The following is a 27497-nucleotide window of genomic DNA, read 5'->3' on the forward strand; positions in this document are numbered from 1 at the left end:
AGTTCTCACAGTTCCGGTGTCATGTCGTGATCCACAACGTTTGGGATAAAAAATGTAGATGCAAATATATGCTCGAGCTGTACATTTTGGTTATAGCTTTATGTATGTTTTTAAATATTCTGGATTCAATTGGGGTTTTTTTTAACAGAACTTTGCCTGAAAAGCATTACAATGTCTCGTAGTGTCTCCTTTAGCTGAGGTCCATGCAATTCTTTCAGGAACCACCAGAGGGTGCCACAACCAAACTGTGGGGGAATACACAGAGAGAAAAGCACTCAATTCAAATACCATCCCAATGACCCACAGATTATCAAAATATTTAAGATATCATATTACTCTTAGCTGATTATTTGAAAAAAATATTTATGCTTTTTTTATCCCCAAAGGGGCTGGAACCAATCTGTCTACACTGATCTTCAGATTTAAGTTTACTACTATGTTACTTTAAATAAACAAGCTATCTGTGCTGTATGTGAATCATACTTACAACTCATCTGGTTTTAGCATTAGTGGGCGACAGTGGAAAAGTAAAACAATCTCATTTGGGACTTGTGCGCACAGCATCCAAACAGTCTCCATGCGCAACAAGCCAAAACACACAGCAGCAAACCTGCAAGGGGCTATTGTAGGATATTTTATATTTACATTTACCTAGGCCTATGTTGATTTTTTTTATCTATGCTATTTAGTGTGAACTTCTAACTATTATATTCTAAATATATATCTAAACTACTCAGATATTCCTGTAGCTAGGCCTATATATTGTGTCAGTGAACAGGAGAGAGTAGCCTATGAAGCTCTTTGGGTCAGTCATCAATCTCTGATGGAGCAGTGAGCGCTGAAATGTTGGAGCGGCCCCAGAGCCTCGGGCTACACTCACAGCACATCAGCGTCTCACCTCATGGTTGGTCCTCACTTCATCTCAGCCAGAGCGGGTTTGTAGGACTTTTGTTCCCGCGGCGAAATGCCCCCCAAAGAGCCACAGCCGACCGGATTGCAAGCGCGGACAAGATAAATGAGATTCAAGGTAAAAATATGCCATAGGCCTACTTTTTTTCATTTATAAATTCATTTATAAATCGTAGTGTCATGTTGCAGTTATAGCCAACTTCAGTGTTTTAACGTCTAGACACTACAGTTAGGTTCAAATGGATGTAGCCTAAGGATGACACTTCTGTTGGCTACATTTAGTTATGTGTATTTATTTTAGGCCTACATTAACTCATTTACATTAGATTAAAAATGTACATCACTTTTTTTTAAGAAATCTAACCTATAGACAATTTATACTATTTGGTGGTGTTTCTTAGTTCATTCCAATGGATGGAAAAATATATATAATGGAATACTCCATAGCATATTATATATCCCATAGTATGTAGTATTGCTTATGATCTGTAAGTGCAGTTAGAGTAGAAATCTTCAAAAGTATTTTATTGTATTTGGATCATAATTGGGTTTTGAATGGGTTACACTTTAAGGCTTCAGTGTTTGAAATCTGTTCAGACTAATTGGTGTTTGATTTACATGTTTTCCTGCTCTAATATTATATTTTATGAAGCACATTATTAGGAAACGTTAACTTGAAAAAATCAAGGATACAGCTATTATCATTGTCAGAAACTTTCAGCTCCCTGTCTGGGTGTGGTTAGTAGGATGCATGAATGTAATTTATAATCCAAAAGATTTTTTTATGATACAGGCAGAATATTTGGTGCCTTGCATATAGGCCTACTGGGAGTCCTATGCACTTCATTGTTTTGTTTTGAAGCTATGCAGCTGGGTTCTTTGCTATGATGGAAACATTGTTGAGGGAAAACCTGAGGAGAGCAGTGGGGCTTTGTCTGCTGCTGTTGGCTCTCACACACCAGGCCGCGGCCCAGAGAAGGAAGACCGGACGCGGGAACAACTACAGGCTGCATAGCGACCAAGGAGATGGTAATGCTTTTATTATGAGGTATCCATGTTTCAGTTGTGAGGCCGGATGTTGGTACAGATTCCAGGTACCAACATCCACAGCTAAAGGGATGAAGGTTTATGGCAATAATCAATATATGTGACATTATAGGGGAGACACACAGACAATTTACAGAGTTTCACAGCACATATTGGCAAGGACTTCACAATACGATACACGGGTCACGATATGATATATCGAAACATTGCAATATGATGCATAATGCTATATACCAGATATCTAAAAACAAAGCTCAAATACAAGTTGAGTACGATCTGGGTTTATGGCTCTGGCATATTGTTTAAAACTCTATTGATAAGTGACACACCATGTTATGCAGTTACAACCGTCAGATTTTCTCATCTCTTATCTGTGAATCTCTTCATTGACCTGAGCTTCTTATTTGTGTCCTTGTCCCGCAGGTGTGCCGTGTTCCCTGGAGGTGGCTTTCATCCTGGACAGTTCGGAGAGCGCCAAGACATTCCTGTTTGAGAAGCAGAAAGCGTTCGTGTTGAGCTTCAGCACGCGCCTGGCCATGCTGCAGGTGGCCGGCTGGACGCTCAAGGTCAAAATGGCCGCCCTTCAGTACAGCAGCTCCGTGTTGGTAGAACATCGGTTCTCAGAATGGAAAGACCTGGACTCATTTCACAGTAGAGTCAGTACAATGAACTACATCGGCCACGGCACCTACACCACCTATGCCATCGGCAATGCCTCACAGCTATTGGTGGACGAGACGCCTATGGACAGTGTTAGGGTGGCAGTGTTGATGACTGACGGGGTCGACCATCCCCGAAACCCCGATGTCATAGCGGCCGCGGCGGAGGCCAAGGGTCACGATATAAAGTTCTTCGCTGTGGGTTTGTCGGACATCGCACAGCAGAGTCAGAACATCGCCAAGCTCCGAGCCATAGCCAGCACGCCCGCGCAGCAGTTTGTCCAAAGTCTGCTAGACCCTCAGCTGGAGGAGCAGCTGCTCAAAGAGATGGTCAGTGAGTGTTAGATACAAGGGAGGTGACATCAGTCGAAATGGCACCTTGGTGTATTCTGTTATAAGAATAAAAAGACATACTGTACGCATGAAAGCAGAATAGATTATCACTTAGTTTAAAACAAAACTCTATATCATCACTTGAAGGATTTTTTTTTTTTGCCTGTGCCTAGTGTGGGTAAAAACTACAGTCGAGCTCCAGAGACATAATCCAGGCACAGAGAGGAGCTCAAGCTGTTTTTAACCTTGGTTCACCTCCACATATTTAGTGACTCCATCTGTAATGAGGCAGAGTCCTACCATCTTTCTGTCTCAAAGTCTGAGCACAAAGTTCATTCCAGTATCATAGATGTATTACACACACAGAGGCCCGAAATACAGACATGCGAACAGGACCTTGACACTTGCACATGCATTGAAGCAGAGATGCCAGAGTGATGAGCAGCCAGTCACAGAGTTGGCACTCCGAGAAGTTTAAGGGTCCGGTGCCTCCCCAAAGATAACCTTAGCAGAGCCCAGGAGGTGAACTGGCACTTCTCCAGCTACCAGTCCACACTCCGAGCTTGGTCCATGCTGGACTCGAACCAGCAACCCTTCGGTCTCTAGCGCAGGTCCCCACAGACTAAACTACTAGTTTAATTACATGACGTTCAGTAGTCCACAACACTGTTTAGGGTTAGGTCTAACCCCTCCCCCCCCCCGCCCCCCCCTCTTTTTCTGCACTCTCTGTCCTCACGGTGGGTTCACGTCTCAGTGAGAGAGTTGTGTCTACATGAGGGGCTTCCCGGCCTGATTTGCATTTTCCAAACATGCCGAAATGTCAGGGTCAGGTCCCGTCTGAGAGAGAGTAAGACCATTGGCTTGTTCTGCTTTCCAGAGAAGTGTGATATTGTTCATTCACATTTACAGCTTCCAAGAAAGACATTCTCCATACATACTACAATGTGTTGAATGAAGTACAGTTTCTAACACAAATGTACCAAGGTTTAACCCAATGAAAACATTGATTTTTTTCTTTGAGTGATTGATGCAGTAATGAACCTGCAGCTGAATTGTTTCCACTGACATTTTTTCTTCTCGTGTTTTGTTTCCAGGCTGCAGTCGCATTGGAAGGGGTGAGTCTTTCAATGCAGTCCGGCACTTTACCTCTTTAATTAAGTAGTTTAAATGGGAGTACTGACTGACTTTTTATTTGTCCCCCGTTTAGTGTCCACAGGCTCAGATGTGTTTGTGTGAAAGAGGAGAGAGCGGACCTCCGGGAAGTCCAGTGAGTTTATTTAGAAATCAACAAAACATCGTGAAATACAAAAACCTGAATCCTTAGCAAAATGATAGCTGACTTGTTCTGTAAATACGTGGGTCTGTGCTAATTCCCAACAATCATATATTGCATAATCTTGTCTTCTGGCATAACCAAGTCTTAACTGTAAAATAATATTGATTCCAGGGTAGAAAAGGGGACACAGGCTTCAGGGGGCCTTCCGGTCTACAAGGAGCGAGGGTAAGTCATAACACAAAGAGGCAAAAACTAGTTTTTAATTACCTGCCTGGTTAGATAAAAGTAAAATTTAAATAAAAAAAGTTTAGTGTCTGATTTAATGCATCTAATTATAAGTTTGTCTCTTTTTTATAAAGGGAGAGCCTGGCTTGAACGGTCGACCTGGAAGTGACGGCCTAGAGGTAAAAACACAACAACAACAAAAAACTATCTAAACTAAGCAAGTGACTTCTGGTGAGATGGAATGCAGATTTTTAAACCTGTTTCACCCTTTGTTCAGGGCCGTCCAGGTTTTAAAGGCAACAAGGTAGGTGACGTTTAGTTATAGCAACATGGCAATGAGTTGTTTTTTAAGTCCTACGAAAAAAAGCAGAGGGTCTTATCGTGTTTTTTTGTCTTTCAGGGGGAGAGAGGAGACTGTGGCACTCCTGGGGTGAAGGGTGACAAGGTATGAACTTTATTTAACTACATTATTTGCAAAAATACCAAAGATTTTGTTTTCATGATGAATTAATTGTGTAACTTTGCAGGGACCCGAGGGACCTGCAGGTCAGAGGGGAACCAGAGGAGAACAGGTAGAGCACGGTCAGATGTTTTTGACCATTGTGAACACTTAAAATAGAAGTTTTATAGGTCAATGTCATTAAAAAAACATATGTATTCTGTATTTTATCGGCTATCTTCTTATTAAAATATATTTTCTCAAGCTTGGTACCTTGTGAAAAAGTTGTTGACGTCATTAAACAAAATGATAAAAAAAATAATATATATTTGGAAAACACTTTGAATTGATTAGTGAGTAACAGTCTTTCTATTCTGCTAGCATGGCTCTATGAATGGGTATATAGATGTCCTGACTGAAATATCCCCAAAACTATTGAATGGATTGCTTTGAAATTGAGTACAAACATTCATGGTCTGCAGAGGATGAATCCTACCGAGTTTGGTGATCACTTGACTTCTCTGAAGTGCCACCATGAGGTTGACATTTATATTCTTAATTGAAAAATCTCAAAAACTGTTTGATCGATTTTCCTGAAATTTGGTTCACACATTCACGTTCACCTCAGTATAACTCCTAGTAACTTAAATTGTTGTACACCATCCTTCACACCCAAACACAGTCATCCTAACAAGACAAAAATCAGATGAGTCCGTTCACTCTCCAATATGGAAAATGGAAGTGGAATTTTGTCTCTTATTCATCTCTGCACTAATGGAATGTGAATATTGGATTATGGGTAATCCTGACACTACTGTGGCTATCCAAAGCAGTGAACCCAGGCTTGCAGGATATTATTCTAATGCAGGACCAGACTTTGTGTGGTGGGATTAGTGCAGGGACCTGGCCGCCCAGCAACACTCTACTACTCCTCGGTGCCACCACTGGCAAAGTGTCACTATGTTATTTTGTTTTTGAGCTTGGTCTGAGACTGAAGGGAACATGAAAGCTGGTTTTTAATCCTGTTGTATGTTTTGTTCAGTGGTGGTGTGTTGGTTGTGACATGCAGTTTGGTCATACAACGTGGGGGCTTCGCTTTGATGCTCATACATGATCGTTTAGTCTAAAAAAAAAAAAAAGATCACATCCGTTGTTACATCTATCTATCTATCTATCTATCTATAGTTGTATATTGCATTAAGTAATTGTATAAGATTTTAAATGTGTTTTGCAGGGTGTGATTGGACCTACAGGAGACGTGGGTCCTGAGGGCCCAGCAGGAACTAAAGTAAGTCTCCTCAAGATGCATTGATATTTGAGGAACATGTATTACAATATGAACATTTCCCATATCAATATTATGAGGAAATTATACAATGTGATTGTGAGGATACAGTCACAGTATATCACTTAATAATCACGTTTAGTAGTAATTTTTCCCATGATATTCAGACCCCTTAAACTAGAGCAACATTTTCCTCAGCGCATTGGAACCTTTTTTCTTAGAATGAGATATATTGTAATCTCTGATTTACGTCACCCAAAGGTAGCCCGTAATATTGCAACCCCAATGTGAGGCCAAGAAGTCACTGTGCTTGGCTGCTGTTCACCAGCATGCATTCCCTCGTAAAAAAATACTTTTATTTTGTGTTATGAAATTCCATCCATCAACATATTAGAGATACAAACCATCATGACAGTAGAAAGCTTCTCATTTGGTCAGTCAAATAATACAGTTATTTTAGATAATTGGGGTTATTTTCCCTCAGAATTGTGGAACAGTTCTACATTCACATGTAGCAAACCGCAGACACTTTCATAAAAACATTGGTGTTGTCACATTGCAGCAGAATTGGCAACATAAAAATGACCTTTAAAATGTGAATCCAGAGGCTAATAAGATGCTAATGTCTCCATCACTATGGAGCTTTCCCACCGCTTTTTAACAAAGATGTCTTTATACAGATGAAATTTGATTTGATTTATAGCATATCTAGGAAAAGTCGAGACGTTTATCTAGAGAAAGTTCTACAAAAGGGAGTCGGACAAAGGACTGGTTTTCATTTCCTACAATCCATAAAGTTTGGAAAAATACCACAAGGCTTCAGTGAAGGAGGAAAATACCGTATGCATTGTTATTGTGTGTTCGATCAGATATCACTAAGATACTATTTTAAATTACGCAATTCTTCATTTATTTTCACAGCAGTTAGTCAGATTTATTTTGATTGAGGAGAGCACTATTTTTTTAAAGGTGCTACAAGGAACTTTTTAATATTTCTGAAACAGTCTAATTTTTCCTCTGATGATCATAAATGGCATATAAATTTGCAAACAAGACCATCAGTGCAAATAATGCTAATTTTACATAGTTTTTTTAATGCCTTTGTCATGGGTATGCTCACCCAGGAACAACAGCTGGGATATTAAAAACTACCACTTTTGTCCAAAGGGGGGGTGCAAGAATGAACAAAAACTGAAAGTTCCTCGGAACACCTTTAATTTGAAACCTAAAATCCCACAAACAAGAAGGTAGAAACACAAACCTAAGTTTTTTTAACGTGGGAGTTAGAATGAGAAACATCTCAGAGGGCACGTTACAAAGTCAATGAGTTGTACTGACTTCCCTCAAAAGCTGTTAACATTTGTATACGAGTTATTTTTACTTGAGGATGTGAATAAGCTGGACGTATACCTAGATCGTGGTTATTTTGTGTATATTCTTGGTCCCGGTTTGGTTTTAAATTAAAGGATAGAGTCATCAGCAAACATGTAGAGTTGCAGTGAAGTTGGAAATGTATTGAGATTGTCCAATTTCTTGCCCCAGGGAGACAGGGGGCCAAGTGGCACTTCTGGACCACGAGGGGACATTGGTATTGGATTCCCAGGAGCCAAGGTAACTCCTCTTTACTGTTAACATTACCATATAACTTCAAATCTATCAATATGTAAAAGTTGTTGACTTGAGTTGTGTGATGTTCACAGGGAGAAAAGGGTATTGGGGGAAGACCAGGTCCAACCGGTCCTGTTGGGATAGGGGAACCAGGACTAACAGTGAGTATGGAAAAATGTTTTATCGGTATGCTGCACCAATATCTTTGTCAGGTAGATGTATTAAGTGTATGCGGTTAGGAGGTGAAAGATGCAATATACATTGTTCCTAAAGACAGCCAAGTGAGCATTCAGAGAAAGCTAAATCAAATACACAAGTTTTCTTTTCTCTTCCATCTGGTTTCCTATTTGGTTATTAAAACATCTCAGGATCAGCCAAGTTTTCAAACAGGAGCATGTTCTAAGTGCAATAAAATCCAAACCCCTGCTGCCACCTGGAGCACAAACTCAATAGTACATCCTTATGCTCCCCAATAACCATGTTTTATCATAGACCTAGCTGCTTAGCTGCATAGCTTGCATTTACAATTCCTATCAAAAGTTGTTTGTTTGTTCCAGGGTCCCTTAGGACCACCTGGATTGCAGGGAAACCCCGGGCCCCAAGGAGAGGGACTTCCAGGGCAGAAGGTGGGACATGTTTTTTTAACCATGTGTTGGCTAAAGGAGTGGTTCTCAATAATGTGAAGTAAATATTTCTTGAATTTAACCCAAATGTATGCAGAGTGAAGGGTTAAAATTGGAAAGGGCTGTTGTCAGTGCCTATTCAACAATATTGTATGTGTCCTAATTGCCTTTTCAATTAGACATTTTCTTTGTGTGTTGGTGGTATTTCCTACAGTGGGGAGGTTTTCACAAAGAAGCAACACCAAAGTATAAAACCTTGTGGAGATGCATTTTATAAGTCACGGTCTGATTCATTACAACCAGAAAATAATTCACTGATATATCGGCCTTTTGTGTTTATTCAGAAAATGTTATTGGCCTAAACATCATTTAAAACATTGTTATAAGTCCTTTTCAAGTGAGAAATGCTTTGGCAGCAGTGATGTGACAAACTACCCTTTGTTTCAGGGTGACAGAGGATACGCGGGGCCCAGGGGAAATCGTGGACTTCCAGGTGCTGGGGTCGCAGGTGACAAGGTAAACAGAATCACAATGTTTACATGTATAGAACATATTCAGGTACTTTTTTGAAGTAGTAATACCTCACTGTGAAATTACTCCACGACAAGCAAAACTCCTGCATTCATAATCTTACTTAGCCTACATAAAACAGTCAGTTTTGAGATTGTTCTCTTTATTGCTTTCATAACATGTCTTCTTTCATACTATTATAAAAAAAGGTCCAAAGTGTAAATCCTTTTTTTTCTTTATTTTATTTTGTTTTAAATATTTAGTGTTTTTAATCTGTATATTTCTCCTATACAACCATTTTTAACAGCCATTATCTATAAAAATAAAATAAAATTTAATATTCTGAACCAAAAATCTCAACTGGTGTCAAAAGCACTTACAATAAATTAAAATCTCTTCTCAGGGCAGTCTTGGGCCGCCGGGGAATCCAGGTCCAATGGGTTCTCCTGGTGTAGGACTTCAGGGAGAGAAGGTAAAAGCTGAATGTCTGACGAATACAAACTCATCATACAGATTATTTTTTATTTAGTTCATCCTGTTTTGACCTTGATAAATAAAAACACCTTGTATGAAATTTAAATTTTTGTATTAATATATATATTTTTTAAAGGGCGATCGAGGCTCAGTTGGACCTGAAGGCCCCAGAGGAGCTCCAGGTTTAGGAATAACAGGACAGAAGGTGAGATGGGATATTTGTCTCTCAGATACTGATTGTGACTGACATTCAGCTGATTCTCTGCCTGATTGCATCTGATATTGTTCTGCATATTTTATCAAACAAACACAGCTGGCGTGTCAATCAAATGTCTTGATGTTTGAATGAGTCGTTGTCTCAATCAATCATGGAGGCAAAAACGCTGCTACTGAAGGATGATTGATAATCATTTATATTTCACATTCAGTTCTGGTTCATTTTCATTTTTCAGATTATTTTATAGCATCTTCCATGTGCTAAATGTTACCCTCCCAAAAAAAGAACAGATAATTATAATAAAAAAATAACTTTTCCAGTATTCCGTTTCAAGTTTTCCAATTATGTAACATTCCAAAGCTTTTTTTTCAGATTTTTTCGATTTACATTAAGTTAGCAATTTCATGTAAATACATGCCATTACCATATCACATTTCAGGGGAATCAGGGCCTCTCTGGTGAGCCTGGACGGCCCGGTGAGAGAGGAGTGGGACAGCCAGGATCCAAAGTAAGTCTAAACAACACCATACTGCTCATTTATTACTCTGTTGTAAAGGGTAGACTAAGGAATAGGTCAATAGTTCAGACGAAAACTAAAGATCTACACCACTCTGACTCCTGTTCATGCTTTCGAAAATGTTTTGTTCCCTCTCTCAGGGAGACCCGGGTGCTGATGGGTTACCGGGTAAAGCAGGTCAATCAGGGGATGACGGAGCTCCAGGACAAAAGGTAAGTACACAACATAAACCTTCATCTTCTTTCTGTTTGAATTAAATTTGACTATTTATTTTGTCTGTTTCACTGACTGTTTTTAAATGACTGTAGGGCAACGTTGGGTTACTGGGGCCCAGGGGACCGGACGGAGCTCCTGGTAAAGGCTTACCTGGAGGGAAGGTAATAGTCATTTCATAAAGATCATATTGCTGTGTCTGAAATATTATAACGTAACAAAGTGGGTCGGGTACTTGTCCCGTATCCACAACGACTAGGAATGACCACCCTGTGTCCCCGAGCCAGTGCTCCATATTGCCAAACAACAAACTGCCTATAGGCAGCAAACCTAAATTGCTTGTTGTCCTCCCCTGGGTCTGGACGGTCAGCCAAAGCACGGACATCATTCCAGATCCTCCTGGCCGGTCGCAAAACCCCACCCTGCATTATGAATGCGTCCATGTGAGGCAGCATGGAGACACAGGAGTTCAGGAGTTGCAGCATTTCCTGTATATGTCTGACGGCATCTCCTTGCATTTGGTGCAAATGCACCAGGCTGGCTGCTGTGGGTCACTGGGACCAGGCTGTTGTGGGTTAGATGTGGGACGAGGGACGGACATAACCAGGAGGTCAAAGATAAGGGATGGTTCCCGTTCCAAACACAGCTCTAGCAGATGGTGGGAAGCTTCTAGGTTAAGGTTTCTGATTTGAACCTGGAACCTAAATGGAAAACGCTATTGTTACGCTGACTGAAATTAGCATCACTGTCGCGGAAGTGTTTAACTATACATTAGGAGTGCCCTTAGCTCAGTTGGTAGGGCGTCCCCCCCATGGGCCTCGGCCAGCAGCGGACCCGGGTTCGATTCCAGCCCGCGGTCGTTGTCTGCATGTCACTCCCCTCTCTGCCCCATTTCAACTCTGTCTCTACACTATCAATAAAAGCATAAAAATGCCCCCAAAAAAATCTTAAGAACTATACATTAACTGTATAACAGTGAAAATAGCGTAACGTGCAATCTTTTACACTAAAGCGGACAGTTTTGAGGAGCTGGTGATGTCTGTGGAATGGTTTAAGATGAATTGGTTTTGGTTTTAATTGGAAAGTTGGGTGCATGGACCTATAAAGAAATGGACACCGGATTGAAACATGGCGCCCAATCATCCCTATGAAAACTGCTCATTGGCGCCGAGAAACATACAGGATCAGAATTTCTTAGCCTGCGCTCCTTTTCGTTTCTACAGCGATGCGTTAGAAAATATCGTGGATAGCATCTTGATCATTCAAATCAGGGGTGACCACACTTTTTCAGCTTGTGAGTTACTTTTAAAAAAATGACAAAGTCAAAATTATCTATCTACTACAGTACAAAGATACCCAATATTAAACATATATTGAACATTCTGTATATGTACAATATACGTTGGCGTACCTTGCATAAATACCTTGAAATGTTATCATAAGCCCATTAAATAGCTTATCTGTCAATGGTGTAGGTATGGTAATAATACCCACTTCGATGCATGGCCTATAGTGTTTTTTTTTCTTCCTAAAGTAGTGAAGGCATAGTCTCTGTCCTAGACTGTTTTACCTATACTTGCCGTTCAGACAGTACTACACTGATAATGCATGTGTGAATTTCCAGATACAGTGATCAGCTAAAACAATTAACTTGAAATTGAAGATTTGAAGGATTGTTTGGAGAAATATGAGCATCAGCTTTGTGTTTTCTTGCCAGGGGGACAGAGGAGACAGAGGGACCAGGGGCCAGCCAGGCGCAGTCGGTCCTGTGGGGCCGATGGGGTCAAAGGTACAGTACGTATAGACACTACGGATGCATTTTATCAGTAAAAGCAACAACCAAGTGTATATAATTAGTTATTTTCATACTGTTAACATTTTTATTTTTTGACCAAACATTTTTTTACTATGAAATTGCAAATGTCTGAGTTCCACCTCGCTGCCTTGTCTAGTGTCACACTGACGGGTGTGTTCTCTTCCAGGGGGAACCAGGGACTATAGGGCCGCCAGGTGTAACTGGACCCGTGGGGAGGGGAATGCAAGGGGACAAGGTGAATCCAAACATCTGCCGTTCTGTCCACAGCAGAAAGGTTTGTTCATTGACCTACTTACTTACGTCACGTGTTGTTGTTTTTTTAATGTTATTAGGGAGAAGCCGGTCCAACAGGTGCATCTGGAGCTGTAGGAGAGCCGGGGAGGGGTTTAGCTGGTCCCAAGGTGAGTCCAGATCAGGTTTTTACTTTTCACTGAGCCTTTAAACCATTAAGAGTCCAGACAGCAGTGACATGTTTTGGTTTTGTAGGGTGACAGAGGCTCACCAGGACCTGCTGGGAGGCCTGGACTGAAGGGGGAAGGTTACCAGGGCCCTCCAGTGAGTATCAACCAACTTTACAGTCTATTTTATCACCTCCCACTTCATTAGAACCAAACTTGGTTCCTCCTACACTAAATATATTTATATATTTTTTTCCCCTGTGTCTTAGGGACTCACGGGGCCTCCTGGTCTAATGGGAGAGACCGGAGCAGATGGCGTCGGATTACCTGGACCAAAGGTAAATGTTGAGGCAGGAAATAAAAAAACAAAACAAGGACAGTGTCATCAACATAAATAACAGTATTCTCCATCTTTGTTGTGGAACTTACCACTTTGCTTCTCCAGAGTTTTTATTCTTAAAATGGTTACTGTTCTTTAGTTTTTCCCTGGGTTTATGGAGATCTTGTTGTTTTACAGTATATATATCCAACATGTTATGATCTGATTTGAAGAGGAATAATAAAAAGGAAAATTCTTAGTTTTACCCTGACATTTCTCTAAAACATCCATTTTCTTTGGAGATAAAGAAACACTAATACATGATAGATATGATAATGGATGATACAAAAAATCCTTGAAATTCATGAAATGGAAAATGCTTTTTTATGAAACTTCCAGCACTACCTGAAAAAAAACATTATTCTTCACTGTACTGTTTCTTAGGATATTTGTGTGTCTTCTTCATCCATTTGTAACTGGCAAGATGTTTTGAGAGCCTGATACTTTCTGCCCTTTTTTTTAAAGATATTGTTACAGTGAATATTGATGGAGATAATACAGATGTTTTCTAACTCACAAGTTGTTTCCTGTTCAGGGAGACCGAGGTTTGCCTGGACCAACTGGACCCGCTGGGCTGCCAGGGATCGGACTCACTGGTCCTAAGGTAATCGCTTGGATGGGATTTTTTTTGAAAGTCTAATTTTATTGAATGCCTTTTTATGTTGGTATCTAGAGAGAGTTTTCTGTGTCCTGCAGGGTTCACTCGGCCGAATTGGACCAACTGGTGCACAGGGGTTACCTGGAGAGGGAATACAAGGACAGAAGGTAATATACTGTAGTTCTTGAGGAACAAACTTGAAGAGATAAGATAAAATATAATATTATAATACTTTTTGATCTCCAGATCTCTTACAGCAGCCCACAGACAGAAATATGTACAAATAGATGGGTGAAAAAAGTATATAAAATGTGTAATAAAAATAAAGTCTTCAAACGCAACTTTCTCGTTTAGCTGTAGGAAGCTAAGTCTCAGGCTGTAAAAGTCAGACTATGGATCTGTGCTCTGTGTTTCCAGGGGGAACCTGGGTTTCAGGGGATCTCCGGCCCCAGAGGTCCACCAGGACAAGGTCTGCAAGGGGACAAGGTAACCATATAAGATACAGCTGTGTGCATATCTACATGGGGAGAGATAGGATACCCCTTTCTTTGCATTTCAGGCAGTTTGTTAAAATGCTGTATTGTTCCTTTCGCAGGGGGATCGAGGGTTCAGAGGTGAAAAGGGCTTAAGGGGAGACAGAGGAAAAGCTGGAGAGATCGGACCCACTGGACCATTGGTACTGGATTTTATTTTGTTTTTTATGTTTTAAAGTACAAAAGATGAACCTTGAACCTAGTTGTGAGAGTTACTCTATGAAATCTGACAACAGATCATAACTGAGAATCTCTTTCACATCACAGGGCAAAGGTGGACAAAAGGGAGAGCCTGGACTTACAGTAGGTTTTCACTCATACTGTGCAGCCAACACAATATCATAACTTATAAAATGCATTTACTTTATAAGGATCTGTAGGAACCCTGAGAAGAGAAACCTACCATATTGTCAAAATGGAGAAACTAATACAACATAGTTTATAAGTCACAACTTTAACCTTTTATTTCTACTTTAGAGTAAGTCTTACAAATCAGGTTTAAAATTATTTCACTTTCTGTCTTTCAGAGGGAAGAAATCATCAAAATAGTGCGATCCATATGCAGTAAGTAATCATAAAGCCACTATCTCAAAAAATAAATAAAAAAAGGAAGATTTTGAATTTGTAAATTGATGGTATACAACTCATCTCTGTCTCTGTCCCTTGAGGTTGTGGAGTGTCCTGCCGTCAAACGCCCCTGGAGCTGGTGTTTGTGATTGACAGCTCCGAGAGCGTCGGCCCCGACAACTTCAACGTGATCAAAGACTTTGTGAACGCGCTGATCGACCGCGCCTCCGTCTCCAGGGAAACCACGCGGGTGGGCGTGGTGCTGTACAGCCACATCAACACGGTGGTGGTTAACTTAAGACAGGAGGCCTCACGAGATGACATCAAGTCTGCTGTGAGGTCTATGGTTTACATGGGAGAGGGCACGTTCACGGGCAGCGCCATCCATCAGGCCAACAAGGTGTGTAAGCAACGGATTATGTATTAACGATCATGTAGTAACATTCTGAAATGTAATACAGTTTCACTTCATTGTGTAATAATAATCTGCCACATTTTGAGATAAAAAACCTGAATTAATTTGTAATACATTTCAATGCATTTTGCAATTAACTATTAGGCCTACGTTATGCAATAGTTATTACAAAATTTGAATGAAAATGTAGCCTAATATTCTGCATTATGTAACCTATTCCTAATATTTTCTTACAAAATGCGTTGAAATGTAGGCTATTACATAATGTGTTCAGGCTGTTTATGACAAAATGCGGCAGATTATCACATAATGCACAGGGTGTTTTGACATAATGAAATGAAAATGTATTACATTTCGACATTTCATTAGGCTGCATTATGCGTCGTTACATGATCTGTTGCTGTGTTGCTACAAGGTGTTTGAGTCTGCTCGCCCAGGTGTGAGGAAGGTGGCCATCATCATCACGGACGGACAGGCGGACAAGAGGGACGTGGTGAGCCTGCAGAGCGCCGTGTCAGAGGCTCAGAGGAGCAACATCGAGATGTTTGTGATCGGAGTGGTGAACGAGAGCGACGCGCTGTACCAAGAGTTCAAGAAGGAGCTCAACCTCATGGCCTCAGACCCCGACAGCGAACACGTTTACCTGATAGAGGACTTCAAAACACTGCCAGGTGAGCCCCATGGTCACATGACTATGCTATAGTGCATAGTTTTTCATATAAATTGTCGGTTACATTCAAGCCATCACCAAATGAGTTGACAGTGGCATAAAGTTGATTACGCCTATCAGCTCCACAAAACTCTCTGTATTTAGAGGTTTTGTTCACTCAAAGTACAAAACGCATTATCAGATTTAACAATCAAGAGCAGTAGCCTATATACCTGCTCTAAAAAGTATATGCTGTATTATATAGTATTATATAGTATACTATATTTACTGTTATGGTCTTCTGGTCTTTGCAGCTCTGGAGAGGGAACTGCTGAGTCGTATCTGTGAGGACGGAGACAGTCATCTGTTCAGCTCCGTCCCGAGCTCTGGACTTCCTCCAGGAATCCCTGACGTCTCCAGTAACGTCAGAGAGCCTCCTTATAGGACGGACACAGACACGCCCACATTCACAGGAGACTACAGGAGGGTTCAGACTGTGGTGAGGAAAACAAATCATTAACAGCATTTTTCTTCAATAAAATAACATATTTGGAAAACTTTTTTGTATTTTAAAAGAGGCTACGAGGAACTCTAAAATGTTTATGAAACAGTCAAATTTTTAATCTGATGATTATAAATGACCTGTAACAAAAAATGAGACCATCTTTGCTTCACCATCATCATATCACCATTATTAATCTGACAGTCACATATAAATACATTACCTCAGCGCGATGCATCCTGCAGTCTCGCTTTAACTCGCTTCCAAAACAAGTGCAATCACTGCCAGCTCGCACTAGCAAAGATCTTTAGAACAGCAGGGGCTGGTGTCGTAAAAACACCACCGCTTTTTTCCAAGGGGGGCGCTAGAAACAACAAAAACTGAAAGTTCCTTGCAGTCACTTTAAATTCAGTACCCCTACTAAAATGGTGTGTGTTAGTTTAGGGAGCAGAAATATAATAAAGTAATCTAGGTTTACTTACTTGCTTTCTTAGCTAGACCAAGCCAGATCAGGTGTTTTAACATGACCTGTGTTTGCCTATGTCTGGATAAATACTGTATATGTATAATGGATTAAATGATTCTCTGCTCTGTCACAGCCTGGCCCTCCAGGCTCAGCCCCCGACAGAGAACCAGTCACTCCACACAGACCAAAGACAGAAGACTCCACAGACAGTCAGAGGTTTCCGCTCTTCGACCGAGAGCCCTTCAGACCTGTACCAGACCTTCTCTCTAAACTCAACATGGTGATGACGGGGGGCTTAGGGCCGGTGGGACCCACACTGAGAGCCCCGTCTGAGGGGAAGACACCTTCACCCTCAGCCCCTACTTCTCCAATGCTGCCTCCTGACACAGGTACGTATCAAGTACTATTTGTTCAAACTAATGACATTTGTCTTTTGTGCCAAAGTTTGACACTTTGTTTTTCCTCGTTGCCTCCAGCAGAGCGCTGCGGCCACGTCTTAGATCCCGGTCCTTGTCGTGACTACGTGGTGAAGTGGTACTACGACCCAGCAGCTAACTCCTGCGCTCAGTTCTGGTTCGGAGGTTGCCAAGGAAACAGAAACCAGTTTGAGACGGAAAACAGCTGCAAAGAAACGTGCGTCAAGGTCTAATGAGCATGCAACTGCATTCACGAACGTTACAACGTTTTGGAAAAAAGCTCCTTAAACATTTTTGCTGTGACCTCACTTCACACATGACGTTTCCATGAAGTCCACTTTAGCTTCAGCGCCTTAGTATTTTACTTGTAGCTACTGTAAAATGGATTTGGAAAGTAGGCTACACAGCAAATGTTATACCAGAGGCACCATTCAAATAGCCTTAAAAAAGGCTAAAATATAGTTAACAATTGTTTAATTGTTCGGTGGGATGAAATTCTGAATACAAGTAAATGTGTTCATGTTTTTTTTCGTGTTTGGATTTGTCCTTCAATTGTGAGAATCAACCAATCCAAGTCTATGATGTAACAACTTTATAACCACTAACCTTTCTATTCACAACTGTTTTGTATGATGTATTTTTCTACTAAATGTCATAAAAAAAATGTGTTCATGTTTTTTTAATATTGTAAAAAGTCATTAAAGAAAACCAGTTAACTTATGACTCCATGCATGAGGTTGAATGGCCATATTATTAATGATGTGTTTTAACACAAATAAAGACAAGTGTTTTGGTTGCATCTGGCCTTGTTTTTAAAGGATAAAATACCTTTCAATAAAGGAAAAAGCTGGTATTTTAGTTTGGAATGGCACATTAAACTTCCACATCTATAGCTGTCCTTTTGTAACTTATTTCAGCTGTATTCATGTATAAAATTCCAGATCTTCGGTTGAAGAACATGGAAATGACTCACTGAGAAACACTTATTTCACCCTAAAAGGTTCAAGTTGATTACGTGTAATTTGCTCTCAGAACACTGGATCTTAAGTGTTTTGAGAGGTTCTTCAGCTACAGTATATAAGGCTTCTTCACAGAAACATTTTGCGAAGAATGCAAATGGCCGCTCGAGCTGGTTGTGCAAGGAAGGTGATATTTTGCGTCAGGGCTGCCATTGTCGGCGTTATATCAGCTACAAACAGCACTGTTAACCTTGAGAATTAGATGAAGTCAAAAGGAATGGAAACAGTAGAAATTAGCAATAAGAAAAATAAAAAAATTTAATAAGCTTTGGCTTGTTAGTGCATTCAGTATAAGACGAGGAAAGAGGACATTATGATGTAGCCGGGATCTTTGGATGGATTTGGGTCCTGACCGGCGAACAGGCCGAAGTAGACCACTGTGTTGGACTCAGAGCCGCTCGTGTCCAGCTGAAAAAGGAAAGAAACACAAAGGGACCAAAATACTGGATTAAGAAAAGGCAGTTAATAAAAGCACATTACTAGGTTTTTGGTCATGATGTTGATCATGCATTTCCTACGAAATAATGCATTTGTATCGCAGATGTTTTGTTTACGTTACGATCATGCTTTGTAAAGAATCCATATTTTTCTTGTCTGGTGTATTGAATTTACTAACTTTATTTAAACCACACTAAAAGAGACACAGACTACCAGCTGTTTTCATCACAATTGTCTCATTTTCTTTCAATTAAAAATACTAAACATTATTAAAAATCCACTTCTACACATGACAACATTACATTTTAAAATGCTTGCAGCTATTCTACCTCACACATGCTAAAGTATATTTTCATCATTCAAATATTTGTAGGTCTAATTTTTTGTATCTGTCATAAACTGATAGAGTAAATCTGGCCAGGTTTTCTTAAATCTCCACAGATTCCCCAGGTAGAATGAAGTTTTCAAACCACTGAGATATAGATTTTGCGTACTGTGGCATTTCTGTCAATATGTTAAACATGTTGCCGTGTGTATTTTAACAGTTCAATCCTGGAGGAAATCTGATCTCAGGTCTGTGCTGCACATGAGAACACGAGATGGAGTTTACATGATTAGATCAAGAGCCTTTATCGTCGATAACTCACTTCAGAATAATGAAGCACTCCTTATTTCTAATGATGCTTTACTTCGGTACGACCTTGATTTAATTGCAGTGGTTCCAGTTAATCTACCAGAGAAAGAGAGGCTTACTGGGCTTCAGACATATCCTTAGTAACCCTGAATGTGTGTGTGTGTGGTTAATAAAAGTGTATTTGCACAGAATGTCCAAAGAAAATATTTTCATGGACCACTTTTTTCTAGAGTTTGGCCATTTTTGAGTTTAATTCGAAATTACGATATTGATTGATAAAAAACAGCTACTGTAATCAAAATAAAAAATGTGTTAGAACCATAAGCCAATAAAGATAGATTGCTAAAGAAGAAGTACCTGTTGTGTGATATCGATCCTCCAGGGGTTGACCTGCAGTCCGTCACACCAGCCTCCTCGTCCGTACAGCCACGTGCCGTGTTCATTTGGCACCGCGCCCTCTTTCACACGCAGGGTGCAGCCCAGAGGGGATCCTGATGGTTCATTAAACATGAATATGAAAATATGAAATTCAGTGAAGAAATAAATGTTGTTTTAGTGGCTCAATCTCCAGTCTCCATGCCAATGTATTTATAATATGTCAAAAACTTCAGCCATTTAACAATCATAAATTTAGCTTTTAAAATGTAAGGATTTCTCTCGCATTGACTGATCATGTAAGACACTGACATTGCGACATTTGGCTATTGGTGGGACAAAAATATCATCAAGAGTTGACTGACGCAAATACATTTTACTGAGACATCTAATGATTAAATTCAATGTTACACACTTAAGAGGGCAAAATTCACCTTTACTGTATCTGAAGTCAGTGGACGTGATCCTTCACATTAAAATTGCACATGGATGAATGCCTTTTAAAAGGACTCAGCCAATTGGAAATATCAACATCTATTATTGTGTCAATTTCCTACAGTAAATATTCCCTAAAAATGTAGACTCTTTCCTGACCTGCATCATCGAACTTGAGTGTGTTGTTGAAGACGGCGTTGAACAGGAAGTGGTGGGAGGTGACGCAGAACTCTGCACAGTGGTTTTCATCGTCACCGTGGCCTGTGATGACAGCATACAATTCCACCTGCAGAGACACACACACACACACACACATACACACACGCACACGCACACACACGCACACACACGCACACACACGCACACACACTGCTTAGACCCTCCACAGACAGACAAGACACTCGGTGAACCTTTCAGCGATCAGATCAGTTACCTTTCTAGTCGACGGCGGGATGGCGAATTTCATTGGCCGATATCTCTTGTTGTAGTTTTTGTCGAAGGTTCCCCCGCTGTACAGAGGCATTAGTCTGAAGGGGTGCAGCTTCTCCTCAACGTCTTCTGTGAAGTTATCTGTAAGCAAAGGTACAGTTTATTTAAAGGTGCACTGTGTAACTTTGGGTGTGTCAGAAAAAGTGAACATTTTCTATGGTATATTCTCATAACTGAATAGACAACCTCTCCTCACAGGAAAATTGGATCCCTAGAACACTGCTTGAAGTTAAAACGCTACGTGAAACGTTTCTGTTTCACTGTCGCTGTTTACAGCAGCAGGGCCCACAGTTTAGTTACGTTTGGTTGCAGGTGATTTTTAATTAATTTCTCATAATGGTTGAATTATTCATTACTAAGAATTACATGTCAAATTTGTTTTGTAAACTAACGTCAGGCTCTGGAGATGAAACTGCATAGTGCACCTTTAAAAAGAGCAAGAGAAGATGTTTCAAGAGTGAATAAAAGAAAGGGCAAAATACATGAAATCTAACTATTGAGTAGAATGTATCTGTCTCTCTCCAACCACTCATATGATCTACTTCAGTCTTTGTGGGTGTGATGCAGAGCACCCTAGGGAGTCCTCAGCATCACACCCACCAGTACAGAGTGTGAAGTTGTTTTGGATCAGCGGCTCCCTATGAAAACTGCAAAAACTTGGTCCAGCCAGATGGACTTTAGTGCAAGACTATCCATACTGTTACAATTAAGTTCAAATGTTTACCCTATTCACCTGTAGTGTTTAAGATGACATCATTATGATATCCTTGGAAAGGGAAGTAGCCTCCATGAGCTGTGTCTCTCAGCCTACTGCTTACTGTGTTGATAAGTGAGCCAAATCAGTTGGTCGAAATAACCAATATCCCACTGTTTTCAGGGCACAGCTTACAGTTTTAAAACAGCATATTCTTATGTCGCCGCAACCTGCTCTGTACACCCACAAACACCATGACAGGTTTCACAATATTCCAGCTGCAAACTGAATGTAACTTCAATTTGATTGATTGTTTAAAGGGGTAGTCAGCGATTCTGGAGGATGCTTGTTGTCAAAATCACTTGTTGTCAAAGTCAGTCGCTATATCCTCACGATCCGCTACCTGTCCGTATTGTGTGTGATCTGAAAAGAAATTCCAGTGTTAATACACAGCCTAGGCTCTGTAAACAGGCAATTTGCTAGCTATGTGGCCCCTTTGTTTACATGCCAGTTTACAGAGCCTAGGCTGTATAACACGATTGATTGTCTTAAAGCACACACAATACGGAGAGGTAGCGGATTGTGAGGAGATATTCACTGATTTCAACAAAAAAGTGATTTTGACAACATTCATTCTCCAGAATCTCTGACTGCACCTGTATTACCTGTCTGGTTGCTGACGCTGAACCTGAGGTTGAGGGAGGCGATCCAGGGCATGGCCCAGGCCGGATGCTTCATGGTGAAGGTGCATCTGCTGCTGTCCAGCAGGGGCAGCAGAGGGGTCACCTCCGTCAGCCAGCGGCCTGTCCCCCTGCAAGAACAACACACAGTCAGGAAATGACTCAATACTAGATTCACAAACTGTTTCTTTCCAAATCTAATTATTTCACTCAACAAACAAAAATAACTCCTAGTGCGATTGGCATTCATTTTCAATCTCCACGTTATGATGTAGCAGGGTATCTGCAAAATAAAATGTCTTCAAAAGCTTTGACTCTGCCTGGAATAAGAGGCTGAGTGATATATAAGAAATTCATCTTTGTATTTAATAAGAATACTGCGAGAGTGTTTGAGTGTTGTACATCAGCCTTTGACCTGCGGAAGGCGGTGATCCATCGTCCCAGCTCTGTGTTACAGTACGGTCCACTAGGATCACAGCAGACGAACAGCTGCACCGTGTGATCCCAGTGAGCACAGGAAGAGTCTCTAGGGCCGGGACACGACAGAGACACATCCAGCTCCATCATGTCGTAGTGCCACAAGTCTGAAGAGAGGCAGAATGGATGAATGTTTAGTTTTTATTGTATTTTAAGATACACATTTACAAAGTCTACAAAACAACAATTTACACCTTTTGAAAAAAAAATGTTTAAATAATTTTTTTTTTCGTGTCAGCCATACTTCCTCTGCTCATCACACACACACACAGTCGATGAAGTTACCTATCGGCAGGTCGACAGTGGCCACCGCTCCTTTCTCCCCATGCATCAGGACTTTGTCTAAGACAGGAACAACCTTTGCAGGACTTTGAAGTTTGGTCTGAAGACCTGCATAGAAATCAAACCTGGAAACCGAAGTCACAGGTACAAAAAAAAATAACAAAATTTAAGTACAGTAGTTTTGACATATACAATACGTCTAAATTTCAAATTGTGAAGGAATAACCGGTGCAAAATATTATTATGAAATATGATTTTGAAGTATCGATCATGTTATAATTAATTGTTCTCACCACTGTGCCTGCCAGTTGATGAAGCTGAAGGAGGGGTAAAGGAACCAGCCCATCTCAGCCAGCGCCCCCTGCTGGTCTATGCTGAAGAAGTAGTTTGGGGACGGGGTGACCTGGAAGGTCACAAACACCGGCACTCCAAACCTACAGTATCAATTCAAAAGCGTCACATTGTAATGACAAAGGAAACGGGAAATACATCAAATGCTATCATCAGTACAGACATTTTAATCATTGAAAGAGATTTTCATGAGTGTTCGTTAATTGACCAAAACAACACTTTTTAAATGATATTCTCTGTTAATGTGAAATGAAAAACAAACGTAGACCTGGACAGCTTCTTGGAACTAGTTTTTGTAAAACTAAAATGGTGCTCTTTGGTAGAAACACACAAGGCATGAACAGTAACTTCATAAACAAGGCTGGAATTCCGAAACCCATAAAGAAGTGTTTTTAATCTTATTCTAGTACAAGCTGCCAGTTTTTATCTTTCATGGCTAGGATTCGAAAAAGAAGAAGACTTGATTTTAAATCTAAATGGCTATAGTCCCTGGTTAAATAAAGGTAAGTGAGTAAGATTAAAAATCAGAGAGGAAGCAAACAAACTTCCGAGACTAATCCCTTTAACCTTTATCTACGTTCGAGGATGATAAGAATGAAATACAGGAAGCTAAGATCAGATCTTACTGCAGCGCCTGAGCGACTGAAAACTCCACATGCACCATGGAAGCCGGGATGCCTAACGTTGTGTTGCACTCGTCACCAACACAGTTCATATCCTGGACGGGGTTACCATAGAGAGCGTAGACCAGCACTCCGGACGCGTTGGATTTAGCCATGGTCATTACCTGGAAGGAAGAACAATTTAATTACATTTGACGTCGGATGAAAGTCTATACTGCCGGTTTGCTTCAAAACAAAAGGGACATAAGGAATCATACAGTATGTCAACGTGCTACAACAGGAGAAAAGCCTATTCTGATTAACAGTGTAGTCTAGTAAATTAATGATTTCCCTACATCCAAACCCCCAAATATATTTAATTAACTGATATAAAAACTGTGAAAGGAGAGAAATGTTGGTATTTTTGTTTGATAAATAAGTTTAATGATTACTCCATTATCAAAAATTGGTGTTCCTTTGGAGTGTTCAAAAAATTTGCAAAAAGTGCTGACTAATAGGTCCGATAGTTCTTTTATAGGGCTGAAAGGGACCAAGTGTAAAAACAAAACACCCTTAATGTGGAGGGTTATCGTTCGGCTTTAGAAGTAATTATGTGAGTGCTGTTGTTAACAGACCTTGGTGTAGAAGGAGCAGTTTCCGGCCTCTGACACCCAGGCCACAGCACCATCCACCGCGGGGGACGGATCACACCCGTCGCCCCCGTCAACCAGCTGGAGAGACTTGGGACCCCAACGCGTAGACAGCCAATCATATCGGGCGTCAAGTCTTTTTATAACTATGGGCATGTTCCATCCTGAGGGGAGAGAAACAGTTATAAAAAATCTCACTTTCTATGTCTTTTGTGGTGTTTGATTTGTTTCCATAACAAGGATTTTGCTGTGAAAGCTTACACCTGGGAGAGAGAAACAATGACCCTGGAACACCAACACACCTCATATGGTGTTAAATACAATATTGGAAAGGAACATCACTTAAGAGGATACTCCTGCACAATTCTTGCTGATAAGTTTTCATTTCATTTTCATTTAACTTTTATTTATCCTCGAGAGACCAATTGAGGGGTGACCCTCATTTTCAATGACGTCGAGTTCAAACAAATTCCAAGGAAAAACAACAATGCATACACAATATTCAATGCAAATACATCAAATACACAACAACAGGTGAAGAGAAGAAAAAAAACAAAAAACAAAAAAACTATTGAAACATTTACATAGTGGTGAAGAGTGGCAGCAATTAAAATGAAATGAAATGGGTGAAAGTACAATAGAGCCTAATTAAAAACAGTTACAGGTAGAGTTTGGCAGATTTAAGATAGTTTGTTTAAATTGATTAAAGGATATGAAGGTATTTAGTTTAATTTGTTGCTGCAAGCTGTTCCAGGAGTCGGGGGCACTGAAGCTAAAAGCTGTCTTTCCCAGCTCAGACCGGGCTTGTGGGACATAAAGCATGAGCATGTCATAGCAATGTTGGAATTAATTGAGAAGTCTGGACTTTTCTTTATTACTGAAATTACATTTTTGTTGAGAGAATACAGTACAAACAATGGGTACCATTGGGTACCAGTACCAACGACAACAGTATCCATTGAGTATGGGACAGATGATGACTCTTACCCTTGGAGGTGAAGACGGCCTGGGTGAGGACACAGCTGCGGGACATGCAGCCCCAGTAGTAGAGCACCGTGGGTAACCAGTTTCCCAGAGCAAAGACCGGCATAGGGGAGAAATGCAGTCTGGACAGGACATCCTCCTTCTTACTGCAAAAACACAGACACATAAGCAAAGAATACATATTTAGCATCATGTTATGAATAATTTAGACTTACAAATGGTCAGTAAGCAAGTAAAGACTAAAAAAAATTATGTAAAAAGTAGATAATGAATGTACTGCTACCTGCATTTTAATTTTAAATACCCCTATAATTACAAAATACTGTATACTGAAAGGTTGAATTGGGAAATGTCAGGAACTGTATGTTATTGTATGACATTGATCTTGATCACCACAATACAACGCTGAAGCTATACATACTTTATATAAGAAAAGGAGACGGTCATGAGGAAAACTGTTTTCGTCACGTTGAACACTGATACATGGGATTTTTTATTAACATGAGACATAAAAGTCTCCACTTCCTGTTTTTAAGCATTTTTCTGTGTTTGGAAAAGGATACGCAACGGGTTATGTGGCCTCCAATCCAGTAATTGACTTGCATCCAACAAGACAGCCTCTCTTTTCTTAACTTGATTAAAAACATTTTTTTTCTTCCTGCATCTGTGTGCATCTGACATTCATTTGGGAGTCCTGTTAATTTCAGTCTGTTAGCCACATTTTTTATATGTTGTTAATTGTCTTTAAAAGAGACTGTAGGCCTAACCAAAATCTGTTCTGTAACATCTAGATTTTCGTTTTTTTAAAGGGATGCAAATGAACACATAATCCGTTGGAAATGGCCCAATTAGCATATTTATTTTAAAAAAAAATAATAAGGATATAAACTTATAGTTCTTGGAAATTGCTGTTGGCTGTTGCTACTGTCCTACTTTGCCTTAATAACATATGGACTCTCTGGACTACACTTTGCACCAAAAGCAGTGCCCCCTCCCCGGGTCACCTGTGCAGGGCGGCCCGGTGCATCTGCTCCCTCATCCACAGCGCGTCAGTGATGGAGGAATCATCCATAGACAGGAACAAGACCTCGGTGCTATCAGGCAGCTCCTGCACCAGGCTGGTGAGGGATGCCTCCGAGCTCCACAGACACTCCAGGAACGCAGACTTATTGGTGAAGGCGTGGATGATGATCGGCCCCCGCACATCACCGGGTCGGTACCTGAACTCCCCATCCAGAGTCTTGACCGTGAACGCGGCCGCTTGGTCTCCAGGCTCCGGGCCCATAGGCGAGGGGTCTTTACTGGACCTCAGACTGACCGCGTTGTGTTGGGACTCACAGTTCGATTCATCTAAAAGTAGTTTCGGTTTCGCTATTGCTTCAACAACAACAAGATGAAGGAACCAAAACACCCAGAAATTTGAAGGCAATAACGCCATGTTCCCGTTGATGGTGAGTGTCTGTGAACTCACCAGCCACCGCCAGGTCCGAGCATGAGTTTAGCTGGATGTCAAAGGTGTTAAAGTGCATTTAAACCCCCCTCAGAGGGGCGTCTGGTCTGTCTTCTTTAATCTCCGTAACAACAGATGTCAATGCACGTTGGACTCGGGGGGCGGGGCGTCCACGGAAGCCCTGTGGGGAACGAAAGGTTTCAAAAACGAGATTTCTATTGGCTCGCTGCATTGATCCGGATTATTCAAATAAACAACAGTGACCTTGAATAACAGCCAGTAAATATAGTGTGTTGAAATCACTATTATAAAAATATATATGACAATATCTGATTCAACGCAGAGAAAAAAAAGTTGCAGAACAGACAAAGGAAGAAGGCTATTGGCTCCAATACATAAATTAAACTGGAATACTGTATCATAGCCTACATGCAGCATTTACAACAAGCACGTGGTTTAAAATGTGAAATGCATTTTGTTATAATCCAATAGTTCAATGCTACATGATACTAACATTACTCAAATAAAAGGCTAAAAGGGGAATAAGAGTTCTTCTTCCATCACTGAATGAACGTACCTTGGATTATAGATTGCTCCAACTACACACCTCAAATCCCAATCTGTTCATTTGAATACATGAATACATCCGAGAGTGTTTCTCCTACTTGTCACTTAATTCTGAAAATATTCTTACGGCCAAGACTTTTTATATACTATCTATGACTTAAACTCATGATTTGGAAAGTTGACTGACTTTACGCATCGTGTCCTCCCAGTGACCTTTCAAAGTATTTCAGAACTGTAGTGTATTTTGTTATGACACATTCTAAGATTACTGTAGTGTATTATGTTACTATACATTT

At 40.5% G+C, this 27497-nt stretch overlaps 2 protein-coding genes across 2 annotated transcripts; one reads left to right on the top strand and one right to left on the bottom strand.

The window, feature by feature from the left end:
• Positions 1 to 1796: 1796 nt before the first annotated feature.
• Positions 1797 to 17450, top strand: col28a1b (collagen, type XXVIII, alpha 1b; the record flags this gene model as incomplete). The annotated part of the gene is made up of 35 exons (XM_080039640.1): positions 1797 to 1938; positions 2380 to 2945; positions 4043 to 4063; positions 4156 to 4215; positions 4396 to 4449; positions 4584 to 4628; positions 4727 to 4753; positions 4850 to 4894; positions 4977 to 5021; positions 6123 to 6176; positions 7716 to 7784; positions 7874 to 7942; positions 8339 to 8407; positions 8852 to 8920; positions 9318 to 9386; positions 9525 to 9593; positions 10045 to 10113; positions 10263 to 10334; positions 10431 to 10499; positions 12053 to 12124; positions 12318 to 12386; positions 12484 to 12552; positions 12638 to 12706; positions 12819 to 12887; positions 13464 to 13532; positions 13625 to 13693; positions 13944 to 14012; positions 14122 to 14202; positions 14327 to 14362; positions 14587 to 14623; positions 14728 to 15026; positions 15457 to 15712; positions 16005 to 16189; positions 16792 to 17047; positions 17135 to 17450. 35 exons carry the CDS (start codon positions 1797 to 1799, stop codon positions 17305 to 17307), a joined length of 3561 nt encoding a protein of 1186 aa, XP_079895766.1. The 3' UTR covers positions 17308 to 17450.
• Positions 17451 to 18321: 871 nt separating this feature from the next.
• Positions 18322 to 26753, bottom strand: LOC307259080 (uncharacterized protein). The gene is made up of 12 exons (XM_080038814.1): positions 26189 to 26753; positions 25188 to 25330; positions 24186 to 24364; positions 23575 to 23735; positions 22891 to 23031; positions 22601 to 22722; positions 22254 to 22422; positions 21824 to 21969; positions 20409 to 20545; positions 20135 to 20261; positions 19523 to 19656; positions 18322 to 18501 (listed from the first exon to the last, which is right to left on the bottom strand). Exons 1-12 carry the CDS (start codon positions 26620 to 26622, stop codon positions 18379 to 18381), a joined length of 2016 nt encoding a protein of 671 aa, XP_079894940.1. The 5' UTR covers positions 26623 to 26753; the 3' UTR covers positions 18322 to 18378.
• Between the last annotated feature and the right edge of the window lie 744 nt (positions 26754 to 27497).

The sequence above is a fragment of the Ammodytes marinus genome, assembly GCF_949987685.1.
Source record: "Ammodytes marinus genome assembly, chromosome: 13".
NCBI classification, from domain to species: domain Eukaryota; kingdom Metazoa; phylum Chordata; class Actinopteri; order Uranoscopiformes; family Ammodytidae; genus Ammodytes; species Ammodytes marinus.